General features: G+C 41.6%; 1 protein-coding gene across 2 annotated transcripts in view; it reads left to right on the top strand.

The window, feature by feature from the left end:
• The window catches only part of HNF4A (hepatocyte nuclear factor 4 alpha), a 519,025-nt gene that overhangs the window by 181,011 nt on the left and 319,978 nt on the right, over nucleotides 1–18,036 (top strand). For both annotated transcript variants that reach the window (XM_078651943.1, XM_078651940.1), the window contains exon 2: nucleotides 8,187–8,258. In XM_078651943.1, coding sequence (XP_078508069.1) covers nucleotides 8,187–8,258 — 72 coding nt within the window. The remainder of the gene's footprint in view (nucleotides 1–8,186; nucleotides 8,259–18,036) is intronic.

Raw genomic sequence — 18,036 nt, 5'->3', positions numbered from 1 at the left:
AGTGTTTTGATTGGATAGAATTAGGGCTATGGTTCCCGTTGGCTGACGGGGCCGCCTGATTACTAGGGCTATAAAAAGCCGGGCTTAGGGCTTCTCAGCCCGGGCGTCGAGGCTAAGGGCGGAGAGGAGAAGGGCAGTTGCCTGTTTGAGCCTGTTAAGGGCGGAGCAGACAAGGGTGAGTGACTTTTTGAGCCTGTGAAGGATAGAGAAGACAAGGGTGAGTGCCTGTTAAACCCTGTTCGAGACTGGTCAGGGCCAGGAATGCTGCCCAATATACATACCTCCATTATGCATCTATATACTTTCAATGTACTTATGGATCTATATATTTATCACTTTCTTCTAATTTAGCATTTCCAATGCACTTCCCTATTTCTCAGCCCATACTTTGCTCAATATATCCTCTACATCCACTCTCTCATTTAACCCGAAACCCCATACCACTGCTATGATCCCCAAAATAACCCTTTCTAGACTCTCTCCTACTCTACCCCTCCTTGCATCAGTGTACACCATTTTTAGTATACTGATCCCACAAAACAAACCTTTCTAAACTCTTCCCTCTTTTCTACCCCTCCACCAACCCTTCTCAATCCAAATAACTGACTAACATATCCACTACTAAAATTACTTTCATGTTTCATCATACTAATTCAACACTAATCCTGATGGGTTCCAAAGTAGCATGCTACTTGCGCTTTAAAACCCCATCAGGGGTAGCAAGCGCTATATAAATACAAACCTCTTTCCCTTCACTATTCCGCCACCTACCCTTCTCTACCCAAATAACTGAATAACATATCTACTACTCAAATTACTTTATATTTTACTATAGTAATTTTCAACACTAATCGTTTATGAGTTCTGGAGTGGCGTGCTACTCGCCAGAAAAGCGCTTCAACATCTATCAGGGGTAACAAGTGCTATATGAATGCAAACCTTTCTTCCCCTTTTATCTCTCCACTATCTTTCTCACTCAAAATAACTGACTAATATCCACCACTGAAATTACTTTCATATTTCACCATATTAATTCACCACTAATCCTTTATGGGCTTCATGAATAGCATGTTTCAACACCCCATCAGGGGTAACAAGTGCTATATAAATACAAACCTTTTTTTCCTCCTCTATCGTTCTGCTATCATTGCAAATCCAAATAACTGACTAACCTATCCACCACTTAAAATGTACTTGCATGTTTCACTATACTAATTCAACACTAATCCTCTATGGGTAACGGAGTAGTGTGCTACCCGCCGAAAAAACGATTCGACGCCTCGTCAGGGGTAGTAAGCGCTATATAAATGCAATTACAATACAATACAATACTGCATTCTACCCATCTCCACTCCACATCACTCTATTCTATGTCACTGCACTCTACGCCTCTGCACTGAACACCAATGCACTCTACACCACTTTACTCAAAACCAATACACTCTATACCACAGCACTCTATGCCACTGCACTCAATGCCAATGCACTCTATGCAACTGCACTCTACGCCACTCTACTCTACACCTTTGACCTCTACATCACTTCACTCTGCACTACTCCATGCCATTGCACTCTACATCAATGTGCTCTAAACCACTCTACTCTACACCACTGCACTCTATGCCACTGCACTCTACTCTGCACCACTCTAGTCTATGCCACTCTACTGCACTTTACACCAATGCAGTCTATACCCCTACACTCGACAGCACTCTTATCTACTGTGCACCTCTACACTCGAAGACATTGCATTCTATGCCACTTCACTCTATGCCTCTCTACTCTACTCTGCACCACTCTACTCTACATCAGCGCGCTCTAGCCCACTCTACTATGCACCACTGCTCTTTACACCACTCAAGTCTATGCCACTCCACTGTACTCAGTACCACTCCACTCAATGCCACTCCACTCTCTGCCACTCTACTCTATGTCACTGCTCTATGCCACTACTCTCTACCCTGCGCCACATCCACTCCACACCACTATGTGCCACTCCACTCTGCAAACCTGTACTCTATGCCACTGCACTCTGTACTACTCTACTCTATGCCACGGTGCTCTACACAACTACTCTATGCCTCTGTTCTCTACCCTTCACTGCTACACTCTACCCTGCACAACTCCACAGTACGCAACTTAACTCTACTCTGAACTAATCTACTCTATGCCACTGCACTATATGCCATTGTACTTTATGCCACAATGCACCATTCTAATCTACTCCTCTCTACTCTACAACACTCGCTCTACGCCACTCTACTCTAAACCATTGCATTTTATGCCAATGCACTCAACACCACTTTACTCAAAACCAATGCACACTATGCAACTACTCTTCACCATTACACTCTACACTACTATACTCTACTCTGCTACACTCTATGCCACTGCACACTATGCCACACTATTGTACTCTGCACCACTTCTCCCTGCATCACTGCACTTTGTGTCACTGCTCTCTGCACCACTGCACTCTGCACCACTGCACTCTGCATCACTCTATTCTGCAAGACTGCACTTTCCCCGATCTAAACTCAATGCCACTCTACTCAGCACCACTGCAAGCTAAGCCACAACACACTACACCAGGCTACACCATTGCGCTCTATGTCACTATACTTTACGCCACTCTGGTCTATTCTGCACCACTGAACTCTATGCCACTCTGCTCTGCACCACTCTACTCGGCGCCACTCTACTCTGCACAGCTCTACCCTGCATCATTACCCTCTAGTCCATGATCCTCTGCACCACTGCACTCTGATCCACTGCACTGTACACCTCTGCACTCTACCCTGCAACACTGCACTCTACTCCAAAATAAACTATTCAACACGACTGCACTCTACCCTGCATGACTTTTCTCTATGCCACTGCACTCTACATCACTGCACTCTTTGCCAATCTACTCTGCACAACTGTGGCTATGCCACTTCAGTCTAAGCCACTCCACTTACTCTGCTCACTCTACGATACTGCTATCTGATGCCCTACTCCCTCAACTCCACTCTGTGACACTCTATGCCACTTCACTCTACAATGCTCTACATCACTTTACTCTACTTTATACCTCTCTAAAACACTACTCCACTCTATGACACTGTATACAACTCCCTATACACCACTTTACTCCACTCTATTTCATGACACACTGCTCACTCTACTTCACTACTTCACTCTAAACCAGTAAACTCTGAAACATGACTTTACAAAACTTTACTCCACTACATGCCACTCCACTCTTCTCCACTCCATACTATGACACTCTACTCCCCTCAACTCTATTCCACTCTATGCCCTTCCACTCTACAACACTCTACTTCCTCCATGACACTCCACAACATTACACTTCCCTCTACTCCACGTGACTCAACTATACCATACACAACTCTACGCTACTCCACAACACTCCACCCTACTTCACTTTATGACACTCCACTCCATGCCTCTCTCCTTTACCCCACTTACTGTTAGACATGCCGAACAGCAGCCACGCTGGTGTGCAACATGGCTAAAAACATATTGGCATAGCTAATAGCTCTAGCATAGGAGAGACCTATTGGCTTTGCCAATGCTTGTCTTCTTGCACAGTTTTCTATTTTATTTTCAGTAACACTCAAAGGTGACTCTCCAGCAGCATTGGTTGTACACAAATATATTTGGCACACATGTTAATCAATAGATATGAACAAACTATCATTCATTTTGGCAATTTATTAAGTATATTAAGGGGCTAATTTACGAAAAAGTCACAAAGTGCAGCACAGCAAGTCACCTTGCTGCGCTGCACTGCGTGACAGGGAAAGAGCAATAATGCGCTGTATTTAAGGCAATACAGCACATTCCTGCCCTTTCCCCTGCACTGGCACCCTTTTGGCAGCCTAGCGCCAAAGCAGGCACCCTTGCACCATGGTGCAAGGATGCCTGTGTTGTATGCAGGATTCTTTTTGTGCAGGAAGGCGCACCTTCCTGTATAAAATAATCCTGGGAGGTATATTTCTCTTTTTATGTGTGCTGCAGAAGGCAGCACACATAGAAAGAGGAATGAAAGGGCAGAAATGAAGATATTTCTCCTCATTACGTCTCAGTTGGGAAGGCGTATGATTTTGGCGCATTCCCAGGTTTGAAAGTTCTTGTAAATCTGACAATGCATCAAAATCCATTGGGGGTGTTGTAGGAACTCAACAACATAAACATCAAAACTTTGCGAGACTGAGTCTACGCACAACATCAGGATCTGTCGGCCCAAGTCATAGCTAGCTCACAGTGCACCCTCGATGCCGCTTCCTTAGCAAGGTAATAGGGGTATGTACAAGTTCAGAACATGACAACCCTAACTCCCCAGGGAAATTGTGGAAACAGATCTAAAGCCCTTTCATTAGATAGCAGAAGAAAAACTCTAATTGATATTTCAAATATTTATTGAAGTAATAAGATTCTTCCGTAAAATATGTGTGCTGCAATAATCAATAGAAGGAAACAAAGCAGAGTTTTCTGCATCATAAGAATGGTAGAGAAAATGAACAGTTCAACCATTGTGCTGTTACGTAGAATATATGCTTTAATATGAGTATAGTTATAGTTATGCTCCTACCTAGGGCTCCCTATTCTAGTGTGCCTAGGGTGAGTGACTCTGCAAGATTCCCTTAGGATGATCTAACTCTCCAGCAGCCTGTGGGTATGCTTCATCTGGGAGCCCGTCTTGCTATAAAGTTGAGCACCATCCTTCTCAGGAGGAAAACAGGATTCAGTTGCATTAGAATTCCAGCAAGGAGTGACCTCAACAGTGTCAGCAAAATGCTCCTCTAACTAAACAAAGGAGTGATGTCGCTTATATAATAAACTTCACCCATGCTGCAATCCCAAAGCCAGGATTAGGCTGCCATTATTGATTACATCCTGACAGAGCTGTCGCCGAATGAACAATAACAAACAACAACATTGCGCGCATTGATCCTTCGCTTTCAACAGAAAGTTAAAGACTCTGATAATATGTCTAGAAGAAATGTAAATTTAAGCAAAAGTCACGTCAGAGAATATTATCCTATACAGGCATGCAAGCAGACGTGTGTCAAGTGTCAACGTTCAAGAAAAGATGTCAACTTTAAATATGAGCATATATATAAAATGGTGGTGTTCTCACCAGGGCCAAATGTGACCACATTTCCCTGGGAAGGCATAAGATTTTGGCACCTTCCCAAGTTTACAAGTTCTTGTAAATTTGGGAATGCATCATAATCAATGGGAGTTGTGTGGGAACATCCTCCCAACACTGATGGAATACCTTCCAAGGACAGAGTAACGCAACGCAGTGATTTGCACTGCCATATGTTACTCCAGATGTATGAAACCACGCAAAGTGTCTTTGCTTAGCTTCAACAATTTAACATCAAGGTTTGCGTCATGCATGTAGCATGTTGCATGGTGCAAATGCGATGCAAGCCTCTTATAAATGAGGCCCTAAGTGCTCAATAACCTGTGGTTAACTATAATGTGTGGCCCAGATTTCCAAGGTGACCTTTGTTCCTTATGCCTTTTGTTGTATCCACAATGAATGAATGACGTTATTTGCATAGCACGAACCGCTACTCAAATTAAGGGTCCTGGGGCTGCCACAAGAGTAATGTAGGGAGGAGGAACGAGGTCATTATTGGCTGAAAAGATAGGTTTTTAGGGATCTGTGGAAGGCAGATTCAGTTTCTATGCTTCTAAGCTGAATTCACAAGCGGTTCCATATTTTAGCTGTCTGTACTAGAAAAGATGTCCCACCACGTTTTGTGTTTTTTTTAGGCGGGTGATATGAGGTGAGCCTTACTGGACTGTAGATTTCTGCTTGGTTGGTGCTCTTAGATTCTTTTATTCAGACAATGAGGCCAGCGTTGTGCATGGCTCGGTGTCCTAGAGTAAGTGCTTGAAAGGTGATGCTTTGGCAGACTGGGAGCCAGTGCAATTTGGTGAGGAAAGGTGTGGTTGGGGTATCTTTTTTGAGGTTGAAAACAAGGTGCACTGCCGTGTTTTGGACTACCTAAAGACGGTGGATTAGGTATGCAGGTAGTCCCAGATACAAGAAGTTCACGTAGTCTAGCCTGAGAGAATCATGGCTTAAAGTACCGTTTTTTGGGCCTTGCACGGAAGAAGGGGTATGAATTTTCTCAGTGCCCTTAGGATCCATATACAGTTTCTGGCAACTGACTGGTTCTGGGTCTTGTAGGATAAGTCATTCTCAAAGATCACTCCCAGATTTCTCGCTGCCTGAATTGCTTTGGGGCGGGGGGGGGGGGGAGGTCCTTCCTTGGACCAAGCACTGGACCAGCCCGGATTGGTGTTTAACCCTAACAATAGGATTTCAGGTTTTTCTGAGTTGCATTGTAATTGACTTTCCTTGAGCCAGCTTAAGACTGATCTCATGCAGTTAGAAAACAATTCCTTGTTTGTGTCTGAGTTGCCCTCACAGGAAAAAACAACTGAGTGTTGTCGACATATGAAACTATAGTGATGCTGATAGACTCTACCAGGGTGGCAAGTGGAGACAATAAAACATTAAAAAATGTTGGGCTTAGTGAGGAGCTTTGTGGTACCCCGCATTTGAGTGGTTTGGCCTTGAAGAAGGGTAGTTTTGTCCAAACTGATTTTTCTCACTCCTTTAGGTAAGAGGTCAACCCCTCTAAGATCATTGCCCTGATTCCACACTTAAACAGGGATTGTAGAAGAATATAATGGGGGCTGTGTCAAAAGCCATTAACCGGTCTAACTGAATGAGTGTATCATTGTGTCCGTCAGTGAGGGACATTTTTATGCTACTTCAGTACTAATAATAAAAATAATAGCTCCATATCTATCCCTCGCTTCTTCAATTGTGGTATTGTAGCTATTATCGATGGCACCAGTTGCTTGGATGACAGTTATCATCATTGATATGGATGGTGTTGTTCCTAAATTACCATTAAATAATACAGCGGCGTATTAAACAGTTTGCCTTTTCCTAAGTTCTCATTTGAAGCTAGTGCCAAGGTTTTGAATCCAAGTGGAATCTGACAGGAGTAAATCTTTGACAATTTCCAGTGTAGTAATAGGTGGTAGAACTGTTTGGGAATAGCGACAAACTCCATGGACTTCAATTAGGAGCAGCCAGCGGTAACAGTTTCCAAACTCTGGCGTCTGAACTTAACATACTTGTCACTCTCCCTGATATCTTTTCCCTCAGAAGTCAAGTGGTGGATGTCATGAATACAAAGAAAATGTGTCTCACAGATCCATTTGCTTTCTATAAGTGGCTGTTGAAGGACTTAGTGCATGGCAGGGGGTCAACCCTGTGATGTCATTGGAGTTCATAGTGTGCAGGAACACACCTTTGCTACCCTTGGCATTTTGGACAAGGGATATAGTTGCGAAATGTGTGAGTTTGAGGGGAAGCACACTTCCCTAGGAATGCCCACCACGAAATGCTCACTCCCTTCCCTGGATGAAGAGTTACTCATACACAATACTAAAACATACTGGGTCATGTAAAGCATGAGTACATCTGTTTGTGATTGCAAGCTTACAGTCAATTTAAAAAGTGAAATTTGCACTCATAATTCAAGTCATTAGTGTGTACAACTAACAAGCACATGAGTGCATAGTCTGAGCCCATGTGTTGGTGCCAGGCCACAATTGAGTGACATTATTATACTACTGAGCAAATAATGTTCTAAGATGACTGAACATTATTGTATAGACTTCAATGACATTGGAAGTGAAACTACATATAACATGATGACTATCTTGGAACTATAGAATATACCATTCCAAGATGGCTGGCTACCACTGTTGTCTTTGCCAATACTGGCACAATTTAACAAACCTGCAGTAGACACGCATGACAAAGAGAGACTAATATGCCAATCATTGTTTGCTCTGGCGCCAACACTGCTTTGTTACACTTCTATTATATAACATGCAAACAACATTTTGCTCCGTCATTTAAAACAGTTGAAATCGTTATATAATGTGCCTCATTAATTCACCTCAGAATTATCACATAAGAAGCAGGTCAGTGTATTTCAGTAAGGAATGGTTTGCTAATCACACTGGGTTGGGCCGACTTAGTTCTAGTCAATGTTTTTTTTTGTTTCCTACACCACACACCAGGCTGCTGTTTTTTGTGAGAAAAACGATATTTATGCAATACACTTTTGTTTCAGGACACTTCCCAGCCATACCCACATCTCGAAGTGTTCCCGTTATAATCTCTGATGAGAAATCAAAGACGACAGGTAGTGTAACCTTAAATAAGTACAGAAATGAAGATAATGGTGTATGTTCAAATTGTGACTTTGTTTTCAACAATCCTAGGGTTAGTGGAGGAATGTAAGCCCTTAGACCTAGTGGTATCACAAAGAGGGCCATCCTTTCCCTTGAAAACTAGCATCTAGGGTGGACCATGTGAAAAAATTAGATTGATAACAAGAACTCATTTCAAGTAGCAAAATAATCAAAAGCTAAGGGCTTGCTCTCATTAAAATACCATTTCCCAGAGTGGTTAAGTCACAAACCAAATGCGTTTTTTAACTACTCTTTTCCTGGCTTTTGTTGCTTATTTGTTCTGCATAAATTGCACATATTAAAATTCACTAAAAGCGGTCTGGGAAATCCAGAGCATCCTGCTGGCTGGACACCACTGAAAGACATACATTGATAATATTCTTTTAACTAGCAATAGGTACTACTGGCTTTCTTTTATAAGTGGAACATTTGTATCATTACTCCTTCAATCCATTGAAATTTCAATAAATTGGAATCAATATATGAATATTACAGTTTTTGGTAGTTGCTTAACTGAAGATCAAGACCACTTACTTACTTTTTGCACAATTTCATAGTATCATCAATTAGTGATACCCACACTGCATGCCAATTATAGGCCTTCTTTAGGAGGATATAATGCAACTGTATATTTAAATTGAGAGATGTGTGTCCATATGATCCTTCTTTGTTATGTTGATATGTGTATCTACAAATATGCAATTTTACATGTAAAGCAGCTTTGAGTACCATGTGCTTTCTAGAAGAGGTTGATTTACATGTGAAAGAGACTATCTAATTTTTTTTATTCTGAGTACTTGTGGACACCCAAGGTCCACTTTAGGCACTGTTCAGCATTTATGATTTGTAACCAAGAAGGACAATGTTTTTCTTTTGAACCAGCATGTATTACGGCTGTCTCGTGATTTACAGTACATGTGTTGTTTGTAGAGAAAGAATAGAAATACAATATTACAGAATTGTTTTTAATAGGTCTGTTGTTATTTTACAAGTTAAGGATCCTCCAAAAGTAGCAGTGTTGAAACAATATTTCAAAACAAACATGTGGTGAAAATAATCACAAAGAGCACATGTCTCCATCAGAAGAGGATGATGGAGATGTTCTCTTTTGCACCAACTGATGTTTAAATCATTCTTGTGCACCCCTCTCCACTTCAAGTATTGCATAGAGGACAAAAGTACACTGTGTTTCACCCTGTGAAGATGATGTTCCTGAATCAGCTTTGGAGGTATTCAATGGATACCAGAGGAGTGATTGCCAAGATCACTCTTGTGGCAGTGCAACATTTAGCATAATTTACACCAACATTTAGAGTAATCTACTGCTGCAAAATGTAATTTGTACACATCAGGTGATATCAATATTGGTGCAAAAATCCACCAGTGCAGACTACGTAATCCAGAAATGTTGCCGGAAAATTGCACCACAGCCAAAGTTGTCTATATAATCTGACCTTTGATCAACGCTGAATTTGCAGCCCATAGTTAGTCCAACATATTCCTTTCGCCCTACATATATAGTCAATGATCCCAATGATGCTACTTTTCAGGAGTCTCAGGCATTGGATCAAGTGCGATCCACTGCTTTTGTAAGGTTTCAATCATTGTTGGCTTTTACACCACGGTTTCCATGGACTTTCTTTTTCTTCGAAAGATAAATGTTCTTGGAGGTGGTAGGATTGAGGCAGTCAATGGGTTCCAACATTTATGTAAGATGTCCATGTCCAAGAGGGATACTTAATAAGGGCATCGTAAATGTAGTGATATTGGTGAACCACAAAGAAGCCATCACCTTCATAATTCCAGGCCCTGTTTCTCAGTCTTGGGGTGTTATTTTTCTCCATTAAGGTCCATGATCTTGACCTCCCTCTACATCAGAGACACTACTTCTATTACTACTACTTCAATATGTCTTTTCAATGTAAATTGATGTGACAGTGACCATTTAGGGCACTTTCTACTCACATCCTGTCATTTTAGGAATTTTTAATATTTATTTAGAAAATTAGATTACATCTTCTCTGCTCAGATACTTAATAGATCCATTTTTGAGCCTTGTGAGCAACTCTGAGTCCGGCCAACATTCTGGACTTCAGGTATCATTTATAGTTGTTGAGGTTGGCATGCCATCCATCTTGGGGAGACATCACAACCTCCACCACTTTGAGGATTGGGAACTGTCATATTCATAGATCTCTGCCTATGTGGTAAAGATCTCCATGCCTTCATAGGAGCTGCACCCATGACGGCTCCTCTGAAGGTAATGAAAGTTTACTGAGCAGCCACCATGTTTCATATGGCTATGGACACTCTGCAATCTCTTTGTTTTACAATAACAAATTCTACAAAATGTGAGTTTTGTTTTTGAAAAGCACAAAACGAATGACCCTGACACAGTGGAGTTATCTCTCAAGGTGTGGAGATCTTTTTATTTCTGTTGAGGACCACCAGCTTTGCCTGGTCATCTGAAACATGTAAAAAGTATCTCAGAACCTACAACTGAGATACTTACACCAATGGTTGTAAGAGTGTCAAGCCCTCAGTGTTAATTTTCCGCTGATAGATATTGAAGGGACAGTGCCAGCGGAAACTTGACAGTCAGACTGACTTTGGGCAGGACGTCTGTTGGACAAACATGGACAGTGAGGATGTGGAAGGACAGAAACCTGGTATGTCCCTGAAAGGAATTCCCTTAGCAGAGCGGTTTAAATTAATAAAAATTACACTTCTATCCCATGCACACTACCCCACGGAACAACACGGGAGGATGGGCAGGGAAGCTTCCTCTACATATACCTGCAGTGTAACGCAGAGTGCAGAGACTTTCTGCACTCAGGATTAGGGTGCAGAGTTTGCAAAGGTACTGGCATAAGATTGAGGGTGATCTATCAGTAGTTACATAAGTTAACTCACTCTTCCCCCATGATGGGGGATACATAGCATCACAGATGAACTACAAGCTGATATATATACGCCTATTTTTTGAGACTTGGCCTGGTGATTGATAAAAGGGGCATGCACTTGACAGACATGGAGAACTTTAAACACACCTTGGGGCAGATCTTCTAAGATCTTATGCTGTGTTTGCATCAAAAAAGTGACTGAAATTGGTGCAAAATCTTTTTGTCTGATATTCTTTTCAGCACTCAACTCAGCTTTGCATTATTTAGCTCCAAGGGGGCGTACTATGGGCGGTGCATGGGCATTCCCATGCTGACGCTAAACCCAATTTACTAAATAAAGTAGACAGGGTTTAGTGTCAGAAAATAGTACACCATTCAACCAGGAACTATAAAGGAGAAATGCTTTTTTTCTCCTTTATTTTCTGACTTCGATGTGTGTTGCACTGTACAGCACACATAAAAAGTGGGAATTTTTTTAAAATTAGTCTAAGCATAGTATTTTGTACTGGAAGGGTATCCTACCAGTACAAAATCTACACTTGACTCACAGAGACACCCTTACATTATGGCGCAAATGTATCTCCGTGGCGCATGGCAGCTAACTTCAGCACTGGGGAGAGGTGAGGAGAGTGCTATATTTCACTAGATTTAGCTCTCTCCTGCTTGCTCGTTCTCACGCAGTGCAGTGCAGCATTTGTAGCGGCTGCATGAGAAATTGGTAAATCTGGCTCCTAGCCCCACTAAGTGGGTGACTAGCCTTAATCGATGCAGATTATTTGAGTTACAAGTATATGAGTATTGTGGCGGAACAGAGAAGAATGAACAGATCTGGGTGAACTGGCAAGACTATTATGAGGACAGAAGTGAAAATTTATCCTTTGCACCAAGTACTCGATGGCCTATGTTCTGACCATATTTACATTCTGCAGTCATTTCACATTCATGTTGAGGAACCATGCTTTCTAGCAGATAATTATTGTAACTGCTCTGTTTTATAGACATATTGCCCCAGAATATTTTAGAAGAAAATAAAATTAAAATAAAATTAAAAACTTTGAGGGAAAGAAAAGTTAATGGGCCCTATTCACAAAGGTAAATGTACACTTCTGTGTTAGACTACTTCTTTTAGGTATTCACAAAGGTAAACTTAGACCAAAAGTCTAGGTTTATGACTTTCCATATTCACAAAAGGCATTTACAAGTAGTATTTTTACGTCCGCACTCGGGCGGAATCTACACACTCTGTACAGAATCTCCGCCCGAGTGCAGAGATTCCACTCTGGGTTTGGAGAGTTCACGCCTCACCCAGAGTGTACTCTTTGCACCTGGAGTGGAATCTCCGCACTTGAAGCAGAGATTCCACCCCGAGTGCAGACATAAAGATACTACTAGTAAATGCCTTTTGTGAATACCAAAAATTGTAGGACTTTTGGTCTAAGTTTACCTTTCTGAATACCTAAAATCAGCAAACTTACACAAAAGTGTACGTTTACCTTTGTGAATAGGGCCAATGTTTGTCTGAGGGGCACAGGTGACCACATCCTGGTGCTGTTTGGAGATGACCAAACATTGAAAGGTTGGCATATAAAATGACCACAATAGAGTCCAACTTTTAGTTGCTAGGGATGCTCGATACTCGACCTGCCTAAATATCTTTGTTTTTGTGGTATTTGTACTGCCTCGGGAATTACATGTATAATTGCTTTATCTTTGTTTCACCTAGCTATATGATAACATGAGCACTCAAAAAAATCTGGCAGGTATGCTGTATATATTTACAAATTAAGCAATGCGGAGAAATCTACTGTAGTAAATAAACTTAAAGGGTGGTAAGGGGGCGTTCCAATATAAGGATTGCCTTGAAAGTTTGGGAACTCATACGATCATGAGCATTGGTGAACCTTCCCATACTCCTCCCTGACCCCTTTGCACCCTGGAAATGAATGGTTGGGTATTTACTTGAACCAATATCTGAAGTAAATACCCTTCAGAAATGGGAGGGAGAATGGGTCACCTCCAAATGTGTTCCATGCAGAAAAAGAAATGTCAATTTGATCAAAGGGTTCTATTCACCCTGCATAGATTTCTATGATATGTATGACTCTGCACAGCAGGAAAAGGATCCCAGTGGAATTGTCACATGAAATTTCCAGTAGTACACCTATGGTCATATTTAGAAGTGCCCCAGGGGTGCAACTGCAGTTTGCGCCCACTTTGCCTACCCCCAGGACACTTTGCTATTACAGAAGCGCCTGCAGATGCTTATGCAGTCCCTTCTGCAATACTGAAAGTGCTGGTGTACAATGCCGCACACATGAAAACAGCAAAAATGAGGAGAAATGGCATTTCTCCTCATTGCGCCCTGCTAAGACCAAATTTTCCCTGGACTTAATTTTAGCGCAGCCCCATATTTACGCAACCCCTTGTAAATATTGGGCAGCATCAAAATAAATGGGTGTTGCGGTGGAATGCTCACTGCAACACCCACTGCCCACCCCTTTCATGCTAAGCATAGCTTGAAAGGGGTCCTTATTTACAAGGCAGATTTAAGCCAAGTTAACTGGCTTAAAGCTGCCTTGTAAATAAGGTGAAGCCCATATCGCCACCACAATGTCCAAACAAATGATGATTGGGGCGTGTAAATATGCCCCTTGCTTTCTTATAGCTATTTAATTGAATTAATACTGCCTTGCTGTCAACTGTAATTAAAGTGAATTTTAATTTTGCATTTCATTAACCTTATTGTTTGATTTAGTGGCTTAGTTGTTTACCTTTCATCCAGGCTTTGCCTCTTGACCAAAACAAATGTTCTCTGTAAAGAACACATTGAAGTTATGTCAGTGCTACATCAAATACCTATTTAAAAATACAAGTACAAAAATGAATCAAGTCAAGGAAGTACCTGGTTTGAGACAGAGTAAAGAGAACAGAAAGTGTGCCACATGCCAGGAAAAGTCTGGAATCTTAAATGGGTAATGAAAGTGTGCTCCATGACTACTAAAGACAAAGAAAGAAAAAAGAAAACTGGGTCTATGGATAGGTGATTAAGACATTTAGGGCTTGATTTGTAGTTCAGAGAATGGTCAATACTTTGTCAGGGCGATAGTACTCTATTTTCCTGATGAAACAACAGTTCTCTGAATTTACAGATGTCCACAGGCCCAGCAGACATGTCTCACCATTGGCAGGAACTGCCATCACAGAGGTTCCTGTCAATGCATTAAAACTTTGACAGCAGCTCCATCAAATAACTGTTCCATCTGTCAAACTTTTAACATGTTTTTGTTTTTTCAAAAAAATTATTCAGCTTTGGGCCTTGTTTCTCATGGTGTGGGGGTCATTTTGCAGTTTGAACTGCCCTTTAACACCAGGTGTTATCGGGGATGACAGTGAAAACTGGTCATTCGACCACTCTCTCTAAATTGCGCAGGCCATTGTGTCCATCCCTCTGACAGTCCTCACTCTGATGGATCGCTGGAGGAGTATGTCAATTAAAGAAATGGAGTAGTCTCAGTCATTGACATACTTGAGGTCTGTAAATCAGGTGGAAGGAACGTAAGTCACTGTTGCAACTGAGTACCCTCTCCTCCAAACTCTAAATCATTCCCAAACTATTAAAAATGTACCATTAACATCAATCACACTGCAGTTATCATGCAATACCGAGAAAGGCAAACTCTGGATAATGTATTTCAGGCAAAGTGATAGTGTAATTGTCTAGTTACCATTGAATAAATGAGTAGCAATACATTGATATCAAAGCCTATGCTTGGTGAGATAACTTTCCTTTAAGTCTCTTGCTAAAAACAGAGGAAACAACTTTAACACTTAAGGGTTTTACAGTAATTAAAAGATCAGGGGCAAGATTTATGAATGCTTTGAACCAAAGGTAACATGAGGCAGATCAGCAAAAATCACAGTGGCAAATCGTCCTTGCACCACTTTGCACCATGGGGTGTTCCTTTGGGTGGATCATAGCAAATGCCTATAGATTTTGACAAAAAGTCCAAATCTACTACGGTTACCTGAGCGGCCTTTGCATAAAAAATTAATTTCTTGAGGAAGTATGCACTAACAAGGATGGAATTCATTGATTTCCCCCAGAAACCAACACATTGCATGTTTGTTACAGCCCTTCTACAATTGACCTGCAATGGAATTTGTAATGGAAATCTGTGCTTCAAGTAGAGATCATATGTTGGACAAGTGCACAATTACCTCTGGACCGTGATGCGAGACTGTGGGCAAACTGGCAGAGCGCAGTGTTATGCCAAAATTGGCAACGCCGCGCTCCGTCAGTTTCAAAACGTAGGGATGCCCGTATTTTCCAAAACAGGGCACACTTCTGCGTTTCCCCTAGTGAGGGAGCTAAAGATGCTGCTTAGATCCAGCGCAGGCACCCTTGCGCCATGTTGCAAGGGTTCCTGTGCTGCAGGGATGATTGTTTATGTGCAGGAAGGAAAACCTTCCTGCACATTAACAATCTTTACAGTCGATTTGCTGTTACTATGTGTGCTGCAGAATGCAGCACACATGGAAAGAGCAAAATACAAGGACAAATGAAACATTTCTACTTGTATCGCCTGCTTAACAACAGGTATTCCCTGGCAATATTTTTGGTTCTGCCCTATACCTTGTTAATATGGGGCAGCGTAAAAAAGCAACGAGTTTTGCAGCGGAACGCCCACTGAAACACCCATTGCATGCCCCTTTCATGCTAAGTGCTATGTGAATAGAGGCATTATTTACAAGGCAGCGTTAAGCCACGTTAAGTGGCTTAACACCGCCTTGTAAATAAGGCGAAATACTTAACGTCACCAGAACGTCGGCAAAAGTGACATTCTGATGGTGTTACCTCTTTCTAAATATCCCCCTTTGTGTGGTGGAAGGCAGGCTGTCCACTGGCACGACGGTGACAGCAGCATCATGTCAATCTCAGTAGATATGGTTCTGAACTGGGCTTTTCGCTTTTGGCATTTGTATTTTGATGCTGTGCTGCGTTGCAGAAAAGTAAATCTGGGCCCAGATGTGAAACAATGTCTTTTCAAATAATCAGTGTCAAGGATGTTCAGAAACAAAAGGCTATAAGACTGTCCATTTAGCCCATCTACTCAGTGTAGATTTGAAAGACTGGCTCACACCATCTCAGAGGGTTATAAACCGAAGTAAAATATGTCATTACCCATAGCACACCCACCTTTGACAGAAGGGCTGATTACATTGAGGGTCTTAAAATTAGAGGTCTGAGAAATGTAAACTTAGCAAAGACAATTTCACTCATTTTGACTTGCTGGAGAAATTTCTCAGACAAAAAAATGTCATGGTCTCTTTTTTTTTATGTATGTTTCTCCCTCAAAACAACATTTGCAGGAGGTTTCATCACCATAAAAAAAAGTTTCATACATTCCTCAAGTCCTTGCTGAGTTCCTAATTATTGGCTTTTCCATATTTTGAAGTTTCCTAATTTTCTTACATGCTTATCTACTTCCATGAGTGACTCACACTAAACTTGCATGCAAAATACTCATAGAAGTGACAATTTCACGCAAAAGCCCTTTCTCATGTCCATATTTTCTTAGTTTTTTTGGTGAATAAGCAAACTTCACAACTTCACAATAATGGTCAGCATTGTCTCACTTCTATTCAGGCTTTTTCACATAGGAACAATGGTATGATGCGAGCCAAGAATGCCGAGGGGTGGTAGTGGGTCATCTTGAAGTATGGAGCACACCTTCAATGGCAAAAATAATGTTTAAAAAGACCACTAATCCGGTATCCCTTTTACTCAGTAGGGCATTTTTGGCTTCTCCGATGATGCACGCTGGCCAAGGGAGTGGGTGTAGGGCATTGGAGTAACATTCAACCACAGACTATGCCAACGTTCTTTGCTTTAAAAAAGAGCAAATGAAATACTTCCCAGGTATCTTGAATATCATAATATTGTATTTTCATTTTCAAGTAAATATTACTGTAAGGAAATGCCTCTTTTTGCATGTTTATTTCCACATTTTTGGACTGCCGCTGCTGGTTTCTCGTCTCTGAGAATGCGCTGAGGCCTGCTAACCAGTCGTCAGTGCCTTTGTTCTAACCCTTTGCAAGATGTATATTGAATTGGCTACCTCAAATGGCAGAGACTGACTTACTTTATAAGTCCCTAGTATATGGTACCCAGGGCATGTGAGGCAGAGTGTCCACACAAGGCTGCAGCATTGATTGTGCTACCCTGTGTGTGACGAAGTATAAAATGGTTCCCAGCCTGCCACTGCAGACTGGAAGGGCAGTGGTAACACCTGTAGTCCGACTTTGCCATTCAAATCAGTGGCAAAGCCCCCACTTCCCTTGTCAATATATGTACGCGTCACCTAATTAAGGCCTACCAAGCCCTAAAGCAAGGGGCTGTATATTATTAAGTAGGACATGTATTTTGCATATATGTCCTGATAGCAACACTTCGAAATTGATGTTTTGCTGTGGAAGAGTTGGTGGCCATATTGGCTAATACAGGATTACTGGCTAATCACTCAGCCTGGCTAACTTCTGAATGGGACTACTGAGACGGAAACTGTAAGGTATCAAAATAATTATGGCACTAAACGACGTGATGCCCAAGTCAAATTTATTGTCACTATTAAAGAAATGCAACTTTAAGAAACATGCCTCTCCGTGACTAAGTTTGTCATTGGCCTCACATGGTCATTGGCCACCAGACAGCTTTGTTAATGATTCTCAGGCTTAGGAAAAATTGCAGCCTGTTACAGGGTGAGGTGTTACCTCCCTTCACAAGAAGCCATTCAGGGTGTTAGCCCAAAAGGAGAAATTCACAGGC

This window comes from Lissotriton helveticus, chromosome 7 (assembly GCF_964261635.1).
Source record: "Lissotriton helveticus chromosome 7, aLisHel1.1, whole genome shotgun sequence".
Classification (NCBI taxonomy): domain Eukaryota; kingdom Metazoa; phylum Chordata; class Amphibia; order Caudata; family Salamandridae; genus Lissotriton; species Lissotriton helveticus.
This window is presented reverse-complemented; position numbering and strand designations above follow the sequence as displayed.